This window comes from Scyliorhinus torazame, chromosome 9, assembly GCF_047496885.1.
Source record: "Scyliorhinus torazame isolate Kashiwa2021f chromosome 9, sScyTor2.1, whole genome shotgun sequence".
Lineage (NCBI taxonomy): Eukaryota > Metazoa > Chordata > Chondrichthyes > Carcharhiniformes > Scyliorhinidae > Scyliorhinus > Scyliorhinus torazame.
The window spans coordinates 118360897-118375237 of record NC_092715.1 but is presented as its reverse complement, the minus strand read 5'-3'; the positions used below and the strand labels follow the sequence as shown (position 1 = coordinate 118375237).

The 14341-nt window shown below is 44.7% G+C and overlaps 1 protein-coding gene across 1 annotated transcript in view; it reads right to left on the bottom strand.

Annotated features, from left to right (window-relative positions):
• Positions 1-915: 915 nt before the first annotated feature.
• The window catches only part of camk4 (calcium/calmodulin-dependent protein kinase IV), a 217005-nt gene continuing 203579 nt past the window's right edge, over positions 916-14341 (bottom strand). The window contains exon 11 of the mRNA XM_072516421.1: positions 916-2604. Within this exon, the coding sequence (XP_072372522.1) occupies positions 2185-2604 (420 nt within the window). The 3' untranslated portion in view covers positions 916-2184. The remainder of the gene's footprint in view (positions 2605-14341) is intronic.

The following is a 14341-nucleotide window of genomic DNA, read 5'->3' as shown; positions in this document are numbered from 1 at the left end:
GCCTATACACACACATGCTGCAACAGGTATTGGAGCAGCAGTGGCTGTGCCTCTGGGTCTGCAGCACCACAGGGAAATGAAGCAGATGTAGTGGAGAGGGCAAGTTCTAAGCTATCCCCTCAGCCAAGTTGGAGCAAAATTCCTGTGTTCCTTGACATTGGCAAGAGGCTGTCTGACAATGAACTGAGCATTTAGCATGCGTTCCAATTCAGCGTTCACTTGCATGCCGCCCTATCCCGGTGTTCATATGAGTCCTCTGCAACAGCCCTTCGGATTGCTGGCAAACAATTCATCCATTATCCCCAGCCTGGCTAGCAGCACATTCATACCTAGGGACCTACGAGGTACTAAACCCCATTCTATACTAATCTTTGAGGTAAGTGCAGCCCCTGTAGCTGAGTTAGTGGCTTTGTAAGACTATGTGATGGGGCCTCTTCATCAGTGTTGTTGCTCTTTATCCTCCTTCTGGCATCTTGTGGCTGACAAAATAGCAGTTCTTGGGTTCACGGACTTTGATTACCCATATGCAGTCATTAGCCCTCTTGTCGCACTCCTGCCAAGCCCTCAGGTCCAGACGATGGAAGTAGACATTTCTTGCCGCATTTTCCCGTTCCCTGACCATCTGCGGGACCAGAAAATTTCACCTCCTTCCCACTAATGTATCCTGTATTGCACCTTTAATCCATGGTTCCATTGTCTACCATGGTGTTTAGTTTACAAAATATTATATTTCAGTAATATTGAAAAGTTTCTGATCCCATTTAATTCTGGAATTACTTGCACGCTAATCTCCTAAAGTTAAATGTTTTTAGAAGTTTATTTTATTACAAAACTTTGAGTTAAAATGTGATGTCACAACGGCTTGAATAGACAATTTTCCCAATCTGAGGTGTAATAAAATAAACGCTGGAATAATATGGGTCAGTACATTTAATCATCAATATAGTGCTTGAATGTAACACTCCAGTATGCATCACCAGTATGAATACAAATAAATTCTGTGGTTGGAATTGGGTAGCAAAAAAACATTTTGATTACCTTAACTATATTTATTATTATTAATGCTTGGTCAGCATGCTAGTATTTGTTAAAAATGTTCTATAATGTTGTTCTGTATAGCATGCAATCAATAGTTCCATTACAAATATTGAAAAAGACACTCAAAAATGTCATATTCAGAAGGACATTCACAGCATATTTCCAGCTTGAAACAATCAATATGTTGCACATTAAACTTTATCAACATTAATGACTTCACGAAGGTGAAAGAATTCAAAATATCAATATACATCAATCTGAAAACACTTAAAGATTATCAACAATTTCTACTGAGGTAAAAGTCTGCTAAATAAATATGCCTGTTGTTTTGAAATAAATATAAAAATGCATTACACATATCGCTCGTGTTTGTTTCATACTCTATAAGAAATGTTTTATACTGCATTCATTAGTTTAATTTTATTTGATCAGTTATAATTAGAAAACCACTGTTACGATATTAATACTTCTGATAGCAACACAACTAAGTGACTCCAAATTCACTGCATTTCATTGTTTTAATTCCTTTCCACTTTTTGTGTTGTTTCCAGGAAATGATTTAGGACAAGGAATGATGCCCCAAAATGTCCTCTTTAAATGTCTATGAATGACAAAAGTTGTGATGTAAAACCATAAAGAAAATGTGTGTCCTTTTAATTCTTATTTGTAATAAAAATAAGTATAGAATTCGCCACAGAAGAAATTAGTTTGAAGAACATTGTAATGATTTACTTCAATACAATTGTATATGTAAAACATAAAAGAGACAAATTGAGTTGAAATCCTCCAAACTAACAATGGACTGAAATGCAGCTGAAAGCTTATGCAAATGAAGTGCACATTTTAAATAACATTTTGCATTATCCATGCCTTCAGGCTCCTGTTACTTATTTTACTGAAGCAGTTACATGCAAAAAACAGCGGAGTTTTCATAATTACCAGCTTGCATATCAGTTAACAGCTATTACTGAACCAACACAAAAGCTAAGCCACATCATCGGCCTCTCACACAGCATACCGTTTAAATAACTGGTGCAGTGAAATAGATATATTTTAGATGTACTCATAAAGATGATTTATAATGTGATTCTGCAATTTTCTCTTACTGTATATATGATAAAATTTCTATGAAGGACTACATACATATCACGATTTCTGTGCACCATCCGAGTCATCAACTTTCTTTTCTATATTTGCAGCATCTACCTCATCTTCGAACATCTCTGGCGACCTTTCCAGTACATCTGATAAACTGCTGAGTTTACCAGCACGGTTCTCATTAAAAAGAAATCCACTAGGGTTGACTTCACCAGTTTCACCAATGCTGGCAACACTGCTGGCTTCACTAATGCTGACATCAGCAGTGCTGGTATGACCACCGGTATCATCAGCACTACCATTGTCAGCGCTGACATCATCAGCGATTTGAGGCCTATCACCCAGATCTTCATTGTTTCCATTTCCCATTGCTTCATTCTGCTGGAAAGATGAGTCGTTGGGATCAATGTTGGTATGGCTATTTGCACTTCCAAGGCGACTGGATGCTACTACAGCTTTTACAGCAGCCTGTTGAGTGGAAAATATTAATTCCTTTTGAGATACTGTAAGATTGAATATGTAACACAAGCTGATATGAAATTACCTGAATGTTGTTGGTGTTGACACAATGTGAAAACTGTTAATATTTATTTTTTTCAAAGCAAAATACTGCAAATGCTGGAAGTCTGAAATGAATACAGAAAATGCTGGAAATACTCAGAACTAAATAAAAGATCACAACCTGAAACATGAATTGTTTCTCCCTCCAGAGATGCCGACAGACTTGCTGAGTATTTCCAGCATTTTCTGTTTTTATTTGTTAACACTTGTCTGGTGAGTGAAAGGGATTCGTCCCCAACAACTTGTATGGTTGAAAAAAATGTAAATGTCTAACAATAGTAATATTTATATAGTGCTTTTAATATAATTAAATATCCCTAGATGATTGACACCTGAGGAGAATTTAGAATGAATGAGCAGTTTAGTTCAAAGAGGTAGATTTTAAGAAGCATTAAAAAGTAGAAAGAGGTTTGGGGAGAAAATTCCAGGTCTTGGCAGCTGAAACTCACTTAAATCTTTGTATAACTTGCAATCAAATTATTTTTATTGAAATATCTCAAACACGTAGCTCAGTAGCAATAAATGTTTGACATTACTGTGAGCAATGTCAGCATACAAATATTTAACATGGCCACATCAGATTCCACTCACTATTTTAACAGATGCAATAATCAATTTAAAACAAAAAAACATAATTGAGTCAGGATTTTCACATGAGCCTATGAGGTATTCATATATTTTAAGACTTCTACAAATCTCCGATGTGATTTACTCAACCATGGATTTCAGAATTTAATCAACATCAAAGCCAGTTAACAGGCTTACTGTTTTGAGTGCAGAAGATCTAGTACTGCTGCAGTGGTCTGAAGGACTGCAGCATTACTGTTTGCACCTTAGCTGCATTTTGATTATGATGTGTATCTACAACTAATTCCAAATCTCTTTCAATTCTCAGGGCCCAGAATTCTGAGACCCCACCATGCTAGTGGTAGTGTGACAGAGCGAGACTCCCAAACACTAGTTTGACAGGATGCTGATATCCAAGAATGCAGGAACGGGATCATTTTGATAGTCATGGCAGGCATTTCAACAGGTGGACAGCAAAAGCCAAAGAAAATAAGAACTTACTTTATGTTCTTAAGTAAACCAGTAGGCAACTTTTTAAAGGCAAAAATAAAATGCTGTGCTGGAAATCTGAAATAAAAGCCTGGTGATGCTCAGAAGGTGGGGCAGCATATGTGGGGAGAGAAACAGAGTTAACATCTTGAGTCCGTATGGGCTGCATGGTGGTGCAGTGAATAGCACTGCTGCCTCATGGCGCCAAGGACGTGGGTTCGATTCTGGCCCTGGGTCATAGTCCGTGTGGAGTTTGCACATTCTCCCTGTGTCTGCGTGGGTCTCACCCCCACAACCCCAAATTATGGGCAGAGCAGGTGGATTGGCCACGCTAAATTGCCCCTTAATTGGAAAACTTTAATTAATAAATACACTTGTTTCATTCCCTAGATGCTGCCAGACCTGTTGGGTTTCTCCAACATTTCTGTTTTCATTTCAGATGTCCAGCAGCGCAGTATTTCATTTTAAAATTTCTGTGGAGCTGTCTTTGAAACAAATCTGTAGGGCCAACTGGGTCAGCATGAGCGCTGGGTGCGAACATCGTTGTGCAAGGCCACAGTCTGCCTCCTTCCGCATCAATGGTCTTTCCAAGAGCTGTCTGCTCTGATCAGCAAGGCACCGACAGCCTCCAATACAACTTACACCTCCCTAGCTTCAAGCAGGCAGCTCCCGCCTCTTGGAAGCATTCAACACCTCTGATTCGGCTAGTGTCCTAGTCAACAGGCTGTTTACATTCAAAAATTGTATTACAGGATGTCAAGATCAAAGGAAAACAGGAGGAAAATCTGTTCACCTCTTCCTATCATCAATTGGAATTTTGGATTAAGTATAAATGGAGAAGAAACATAAGATTTGAGATCCATCCTAAATTCCATTTATATCTCGCCTAATATCGGGCAGGATTCTCCGTCCAGCAAAATGCAATTGGGCGGAGAATCGCTCTTGAGCCAAAAATCTTGGCGGGATTTGGGCGCCCGACGGAATGCCATGCTCCAAAGGAACAGGAGCCAGCCAGTGAGGATGGAGAGCCAGCTGACCAAACGGCAAAGGAGGAGGTGGGAAGGAGATGCCACATCAAGCCTCGTGTGTACTGGTGGCATCTGTTATTAGGGACCTGTCGGATTGGGCATGCTGTCGAACACTCCGGCTGAGCAGGGGAACATGAGTAGGGCCAACCACCGGTATCCCTGCCGGCAGGGACGGGTTCTGGGGCCAGAGGCCCCCGCAGTGCCAGGCACCGACGATGCCAAGGGTGCAGTACGGAGGGGAGAGTGCTGGGAGAACGGCCAGGGGTAGATGTGGGAGAGGAAGAGACATGTGGGGGCAAGTGCTGCAGTGTAGGTCGGGGTCACTGTGTAGCCCGTTGGACCTGGTTGGGCACAGGGGTGTGCACCATGCCAATATGTCTACCTTTCAGTCCCTGCAGACAATGGACTTTGGAATTCAACCAGGAATGGTGACCTTCATCCTAGCTGCCCGAGCTCTGGGGGATGCACTGAGGCTGTATGAACAGAAGCTGTTCCAGGAAGAACCTGCAGAACCGGAGCCTGCGCCAGAGGAACAGGAGCCAGCCGGTGAGGGTGGAGAGCCGCCGCCCAGCAGGCCGAGGAGGAGGTGGGAAGGAGGCGCTGCATCAGGCCTCGTGTGTACCGGCAGCGTGTGTCATTCAAGAACCTGCTGGATCGGACATGCTGCCGAAGACTCTGGCAGAGCATATCTGCCGGATCATGGCGCATCTGAAACCGCGGGAGTATGGGGGAGGACTCTCGCTCCCAGTGGCCGTCAAGGTTACGATCACCCTGAATTTTAACACCACGGGTCCTTCCAGGTATCAAGTGGGGACCCATCCGGAATCTCACAGACCCCAGTGCACAGGTGCATCCGCGTCGTCACAGAGGCCCTGTATGTCTGGTCGGCAAAATATATCAATTTCCATGTTGACCGAGCCCACCAAGATGCCCAGGCATCAGTGTTCGCTGCCATCGCCAGGATGCCCCAGGTCAGGGAGTGATCATAAGACATAGGAGCAGAATTAGGCCATTCGGCTCATCATAGAAAACATAGAAATTAGAAGCAGGAGGAGGCCATTTGGCCCTTTCAGCCTGCTCCACCATTCATTACGATCATGGCTGATCATCAAGTTCAATATTCTGATCCCTCCTTCCCCCTATATCCCTTGATCCATTTAGCCCCAAGAGCTATATCTAATTCCTTCTTGATATTACACACTTTGGCCTCAACTACTTTCTGTGGTAGCGAATTCCATAGCTTCACCAGTCTCTGGGTGAAGATATTTCTCCTTACTGTCGTGATCTGCATATCTGTATGCACACAAGGGGTTAATGTAAAGACACTACAACTAAGCAATCACTAGAGGGCAGCACTAGAGATGTATAAATAAGCAGACGGAAGCCAAGATCACTCTCTTCACAGGAACAGTAGCTAGTGACCAGACACAGCCAGGCAGCTCAGCACAGGTGTAAATAATCATAAGTACTTCTTAGTTAATCTTGTTCATGTAACATCTAGTTTAACCACTGGAGAGAGAACAAACTCACAGTTAATTCATCAACATTACTCAATAAAGCATTTGATCTAAGTGGAAGACTACCAGTGTTATTCAACATCGAGTTAAGAATCATTCTGGAAGAAACAAGTGAGTAATTGATATTGCACAAAGCAATACATTACTATCAAAAATAGTAATATAATACTTACCTCTGCCCTAAAAGCCCTTATCCTCGAGCTATGACCCCGAGTTCTGGACACCCCCAACGTCGGGAACATCTTATTTCTGAATCTACCCTGTCTAATCATGGTATGATTTTATAAGTTTCTATGAGCTCCCCTCTCAATATTCTAAACTCCAATGAATATAATCCTAACCAAATTAGTCTCTCCTCATATGACAGTCCTGCCATCCCAGGGACCAGCCTGATAAAGCTTCGCTGCACTCTTCCATAGCAAGAACATCCTTCCTCAGATAAGGACACCAAAACTGCACACAATACTCCAGGTGTGGCCTCAACAATGCTTTATACACTTGCAGTAAAAAAATCGAGTCTGCTCCGTCATTCAATCATGGCTAATATGTTTCTCATCCCCACTCTTCTGCCTTCTCCCCATAACCCCTGACCCCTTATTAATCAAGAACATATCTATCTCTGTCTTAAAGGCACTCAGTGATTTGGCCTCCACAGCCTTCTGCAGCAAAGAGTTTCACAGATTCACCACCCTCTGCCTGAAGAAATTCCTCCTCATCTCATTTTTAAAGGTAAGCTCTGATCGATGGGATGCATGTCCCATATGAGCACTGGCCCATAATGGGCCGATCTTCAGAAAGCGAAAGGGGTTCCACTCGATGAACGTACGGCTGGTAAATGACCATGAGCTGCACATCTGCGCAAAATACCCGAGCAGTGTGCACGACGCCTTCATCCTGGCTCGATGGTACCTGACACCTTCGAGGCGCAACCCCGGATGAGGGGTTGGCTCTTGGGAAACATGGGTTATCCGGAGCGGTCATGGCTGATGACCCCTATCCAGACACCAGAAACCGCCATGGAGACTCGCTACAACAAAGCCCATGCAGCGTCAAGGGGCGTGATCGAGTGGTGCATCAGCATCCTGAAGATGCGGTTCAGGTGTTGGAACACTCTGGCAGGGCCCTCCAGCATAGCACTAGGAGAGTCTCCCATATTGTGGTAGCCTGCTGCGTCTTCCACACATCACGCACCAGAGGGACGACGTGCTGGAAGAGGGGGATGAACGCCAGACATCGTCCAACAAGGAGGATGTGGAGGTGGGCCAGGACGGGCAGGACGTGGAGCCCAGGCAGGCACAGGAGGCCTCACAAAGTGTGTGCGAGGGCAGAGACGCACACAGGACGCCCTAGCCGCTAGCAATTTCACCGACCAGTGGGCCAGGCTAACAGCATGAACATCCCATCCTCCCTCTTTCCCAATACCACACTCCCTGCACCGCGCTGCTTGCTTCCTATCTGTCTCACTATGGGGTGCAGGCCTGGGCTGGCATTAACAGCAGGTCTGGTCCATGGGATGGAGGATGATGATAACTTTCTCTGCGATGAGCTCTGGTGCTTCGCAGCATTTGACAACGTCTGACTCTTGCCCACTGTAACACTTTCTACCGTCCACCTGGGGGACCCCTGCATGCGAGCTGGCCATTCTGTCACACTGAACCACCGAAAACTTGGGGTGGCAGAAGTAGGACAGAGTGCGGGGGTTGGGGTTGAGGGGGAGGGAGAGGGTACCAGGGCGATGTGCGGTGTCCGACCTCCGGGCCCTGGCCCATGCCCACCCCCAACGTCTGCTCAAGTCTTCCCGTGCACACCCACCCCGCCCCCGCCCCACCAATTTGACTCCAAATTAAATAACTAATGCATTAAACTAATTTCTATAGTTTGACTGAAAACATCAATGTAAAGCAATATAGCCATAAGCTTCAAATAATAAACATGCAGGCCGGAATTCTCCAGTCATTGCGATTCCATAAGACCATAAGACATAGGAGCGGAAGTAAGGCCATTCGGCCCATCGAGTCCACTCCACCATTCAATCATGGCTGATTTCAACTCCATTTACCCGCTCTCTCTCCATAGCCCTTAATTCCTCGACAAATCAAGAATTTATCAACTTCTGTCTTAAAGACACTCAACGTCCCGGCCTCCACCGCCCTCTGTGGCAATGAATTCCACAGACCCACCACTCTCTGGCTTCAATTTTCCTACGGCTGCATACCCATGCCAGCGGATTTCGCGGCAGCGTGGAGTGGTTAAAATGGGAAATGCCATTGACAAGCAGTGGGGAGATAGAATCCTGCCACCAGCCAATGACGTGCGGCCGAGACACACGCGGCTGACAGACCGGAGAATTCCACCCGTAGCATTCATGTGCACTCTCTAGTTAAATGGTTTTACTTTTAAAATATTTGCATAATCTTCATATAATAAGACACTAGTTTTAAAAAATACTAACATTAGAACTTATAATTCAATTGAGGGAAACAATACACAAAAAAATATTTGTAATTATTTCTTGAGCTCAGGTTGAAATAAAAATGATTGTTTTGTGTTGATGTAAGAATAGGAAAAGCTATTTCCAGCAGTTTACCAGATCAGTTTTCAAGTTTATTCTCATAACAATTCAGTTAAATGGAATTGTAGTATTAAAATTGTGTTTCATATTTTCGAGTTTTCAGATGATAACTGAAGTTTCAATACAAAAAGGTCAACAACAAGTTAAAATTGATGTGAAAACTAAAATCGAGAACTATACACAGAAATCCTGGTATTCTGCTGTTCTTCAGTTCTGAGATCCTAACAGCATTATACACCTAAGGGCCATCACATATACTGCTTGTGCTCATGTTAATCTGGATTTTACATTTGCTCCCGTTACATTGAATTTGACCTTTTCTATACATCCCCGATCTCCAAAAGGCCTCAAGCTTAACCCCATTTTCGACTTGGTTGTTCATGCTCCCTGCAGTGGAGCTCAATTGGAATTTTCACTGCTGGACAAGTCGCATTGAGAAACTGCTCACTGCGGAAATCTCACACTGTCCTTCAGTGTGACCTTGGGACAGAGTAAGAAGTAAGAATATTGCTTTTTTAGAAAAATAAACAGATGGTGCAAGATAAAGAATAAAACAATGAAATTGTAATTTTGTACAGTTAGAAAAAAAACCAAGAGATGAATTAAAAGGGAAACAAAACATAATTTAAGTGACACAAGGAAAGAAAAAGAAATTGGGAAGTACAAAAGTAAGACCACATAATAGAAACATTATTAAAAAGAACAAAAGGAGAGTCATGATAAAAAAGATCGGCGTGGATTTCGAGTGATGCCATGTAAAGGCAAGGCACACCAAAAGACTCCTTAATTTCCTGGCTCTACCATTTGAACTGCCTGTCCATTTGTTTGCCGAACTTTTCAAGCTCCTGGCAGGGACTTGGTAATTGATCCCTTTTAACCATTTTTTCTGGGGTCTTTGGTGCCCATAACTCAGTGAGTTGAGTAGGTGAACTCTCTCCAGACAGGGGTATGGCGAAATCGTCGACAAAGAAGCTCGATATTAAAATGCCCGTCGAAGAGAGGTGAAGGGCAGAAGAAGGCCGTCGCGCCCATTACATTACACACGTTGGCAGTGGTAATGGCGCAGGAGCTTGAAATGTTCGGCAAACAAATGGACAGGCAGTTCAAATGGGAGGGCCAGGAAATTAAGGAATCTTTTGAAGCCATTATTAAAGGGGTTTTGGGCCCGATCCGTGAACAGTTGATGTGAACTTCGAACGTGATGAAGGCACAAGGCGAGACACGAAAAGGGGTGGAGGAGGCCTTGTCGAGGCACAGGAATTGGTTTGCCTCGGTGGAGGCAGAGTTGCTGATGGTGGCAGAGAGCAATAAAGGCCTGAGACTTAAAAGTGGAGGACCTCGAGAATAGGTCACGGCGGTGGGTCTGCCAGAGGGAGTGGAGGGTCCAAAGCGGATCCAGTATTTCTCCGAAATGGCTGATGGGTGGGGATGAAGTGTTCATTCCTCGGAAATGGACAGAGCACATCAGGAGCTCAGGCAAAAGCCTAGACCGAATGAGCCACCGCAGGCGGTGATAATCCACTTCCATAATTATCAGAAGAAGGAGAGGATCTTGGGATTTAACACAGAAATGAGGAGGAATTTCTTCACTAATGACAGTAAATCAGTGGAATTTCTTTTACCACAGAGAGCTGTAGAGGCTGAGATAGATAGATCTTTAATCAGTAAGCGAATGAAGGGTTATGGGGATAGGTGAGCAAGTGGAGTTGAGGATTATATCAGATCAACCATATTTCATTGAATGGTGGAGCAGACTCAATGGGCCGAATGGACTACTTCTGCTCTTACAACTAATGGTCTTACCCAATATCTCCCAGCCGTGACTGCACTTGCACCTATTGTGGGAGAACCTGCCAGTCACAGATAGGCCTGATTAACCACCAGTGAGCCTGCAACCGATGAGAAGAAAAATACTACTGTCCAAAATGCAATGAGGGGGTGTGGACAAGATTTGCTTGAATGGAACCAAGTTTGAGGGGCTTCAGTTACGTGGACAATCTGGAGCAGTTCAGTTATTGTCCTTAGAGCAGGGAAGGTGATGAGGAATAAAATAGAAGTGCTTGAAATACTCAACAAGTGTGGTATCTATGTACAGAGAAACTGAGTTATTGTTCCATCAGAACATTGTGCTAGGCTCAATGATCTTCAGCTTATGAGGAAATCTGAGGGATGTTCAAATTCATGATAGTATAAATAAAAATAAACTGTTTGCAACGCCAAGAGTGTTTGCAAACCAGAGGAGGCAGATTTAAGACATTTGGCAAAAGAATCAGAGGAAACATGAGAAAACTTTCCTTTACACAGCAAGTTATTATGATCTGGAATGCACTGTCCACGCAGATTTTAAATTAACTTTATAAAGACAATTGGATGAATACTTGAAGGGAAAAGAATTGCATGGTTTTGAGGGAAGTGCAGCGAGCGGGGATAATTGGATAGTTCTACCAAATACCAGAATAGTTACAATAGTTAAATTGCTTTGTTCTGTCCTATATCAGTATGATTCTATGAAACGTTTTTCATCTGGACTTCCGTTCGTTGGGTCCTAAAAGTTGAAATAAACTAATTATAGCGTGTCTTAAAGGAGAAAAGCAAGGTAAAGAGGTGGAGTCATGTAGGGAGGGTGTTCAAATGCTTAGGGCTTAGGCAACTGAAGGTGGTGTAGAATAGCATGAACACAAGAGCAGAATTTCAGAGATAAGAACAACATACCATTATGCTTGGGATGAGAAGTGGCAAGTAATAATTATGCCTGTCTATGTTCTGTCTATTTCCTCGAGTCCTACATATATCAACTCAAACTATCCAGTTTTCCCACCGTCACCAACACCACAACTTCACCTTGATGGCAATGCTTTCAGTTGGCTTGCTGCACCCAAACGCAATAGTGAGGAAGGGTAATAGCTCCGACAATGTGGAATCTGTATGGGCCGAGCTGAGAAACACCAAGGAACAAAAAAACATTGGTGGGCATTGTACATAGACCCACAAACTACAGTGGTTATGTTGGGAATGGCATTAAACAGAAAATCTGTAATTATGGGTGATTTTAATTTGCATATAGATTGGGCAAATCAAATTAGTCACAATATCATGGAGGAGGAATTCCTGGAGTGTATCCGGGATGGTTTTCTTGGCCAATATGTTGAGGAACCAACTAGAGAACAGGCCATCCTAGACTGGGTACTGTGTAATGAGAATGGAATTATTTTCAAACTAGGTGTGTGAGACCCCTTGGGGATGAGCGACCATAACATGATGGAATTTTTCATCAAGATGGAAAATGTAGTTGATTCTGAGACTAGGGTCCTGAATCTTAATAAAGGAAATTACGATGGTATGAGGCACAAGTTGGCTATGATGATTGGGGAATGTTACTTAAAGGGATGACTGTGGATAGGCAATGGCAAACATTCAAGGAGCACATGGATGAACCGCAACAATTGTTTATTCTTGTCTGGAACAAAAGTAACACGCAAAAGGTGGCCATGGCTTACAAGGGAAATTAGAGATAGTATTAGACCCAAGGAAGAAGCATACAAATTGGTCAAGAAAAATAACAGGTCTGAGGATGGGGAGCCATGCAGAATTCAGCAAAGGAAGGCCAAGGGATTGATTAAGAAGGAAAAAGTAGAGCATGAGAGTAAGCTTGCAGGGAACATACAAACTAACTGTAAACGTTTCTATCGGTATGTGAAGGGAAAAAGATTGATGAAGACAAATGTGGGTCCCTTACAGTCAGAAAGAGGTGAATTTATAATGGGGTCAAAGAAATGGCTGAGCAACTAAATACGTATTTTGGTTCTGTCTTCACAAATAAGATACCAGAAATGTTGGGGAACACAAGGTTTTATGAGAGGGAGTAACTGAAGGAGATCAATATTAGTAGAGAAATGGTGTTCGGGAAATTGATGGGATTGAAGGCTGATAAATCTCCAGCGCCTGATAATCTACACCCCAGAGTACTGAAGGAAATGGCTCTCCAAATAGTGGATGCGTTGGTGATCACCTTCCAAGATTCTATAGACTCTAGAACAGTTCCTACAGATTGGAGGGTTGTTAATGTAACCCCACTATTTAGAAGGGGGGTAGAGAGAAAACAGGGAATTATAGACCAGAAAGCCTGAATCCATTATCAAAAATGTAATAGCAGAGCACTTAGAAAACAGAGGCAGGATCAGATAACAGAGTTAGCATGGATTTATGAAGGGGAAATCATCTTTGACAAATCTACTGGAATTCTTCGAGGATCTAATTAGTAGAGTTGATAAGGGGGAACCAGTGGGTGTGGATTTTTTGGACTTTCAGAAGGCTTTCAGCAAAGTCCACATAAGAGATTAGCTTGTAAAATTGAAGCACATGGGATTTGGGGTAGTGTGTTGAGATGCTTAGAAAACTGGTTGGCAGACGGGAAACAAACAGTAGGAATAAATGGGTCTTCTTCCAAATGGGAGGCAGTGGCAAGTGAGGTACCGCAGGGATCGGTGCTAGACACCAGCTTTCATTATATTAATGATTTGGATGAGGGAACAAAATGTAATGGGGGCGATTCTCCGATATTGAGGGCAAGTGTTCGCACCGTTGTGAATGCCGTCGCGTTTCACGACGGCGCAAACAGGGCCTGGACACAACGCCCATAGGGGGCCAGCACGGCGCTGGAGCGGTTCACGCCACTTCAGCGTCCTTACACGGCGCCAAATGGGCGCTGCGCCAACCCGCACATGTGCAGTTGGGCCGCGCCATCCTGCACATGCGCGGGGAATATCTTACGCACGCCGGCCCCTCACCAACATGGAGCCGGTGTTCTGGGCCTGCGCGCGGAAGGAGGTAGGCCCGGGGGGGGAGGGGCCGGCCCGCCGATCGGTGGGCCCCGATCGTGGGCCAGACCCCATCGGAGGCCACCCTGATGAAGGAGCCCCCTCCCCACCCACAGGCCGCCCCCCCCAGCATTCCCGCAGAGTTCCCGCCGGCAGCGACCAGGGGTGGACGGCGCCGGCAGGAACCTTTCGTGTCGTAGCGGCCGCTCGGCCCATCCGGCCGGAAAAATCGCCGCTCGCCGGTTCTCCGAGCGGCCCAGTGCGAATCGCGTGCCGCTGGTTTCCGGGGGGTGAGAGAATCGCGTGCGGGGGTCAGGACGGTGTGGCGCGATTCGCGCGGCGCCCCGACGATTCTCCCACCTGGCGTGGGGGGGGGGGGGAGAATAGGGCCCAATATCTTCAGGGGCGTCATTCTCCGACCCCCCGTCGGGTCGGAGAATGGCCGTTGGCCGCCGTGAATCCCGCCCCCGCCCCCGCCGAAGTCTCCGAAGGGAGAAAAGTCGGCGGGGCGTTAATGGCGCCGCTGCCGCGGAGAATGTCACGGGTCTGCGCAAGGCAGCCGATTTTCGGCCTGCCGATATTCTCCCTTCCGGATGGGCCGAAGTCCCGTCGACGTGATGACCGTTCACGTCGACGTGAATCAAACCTCCTTTT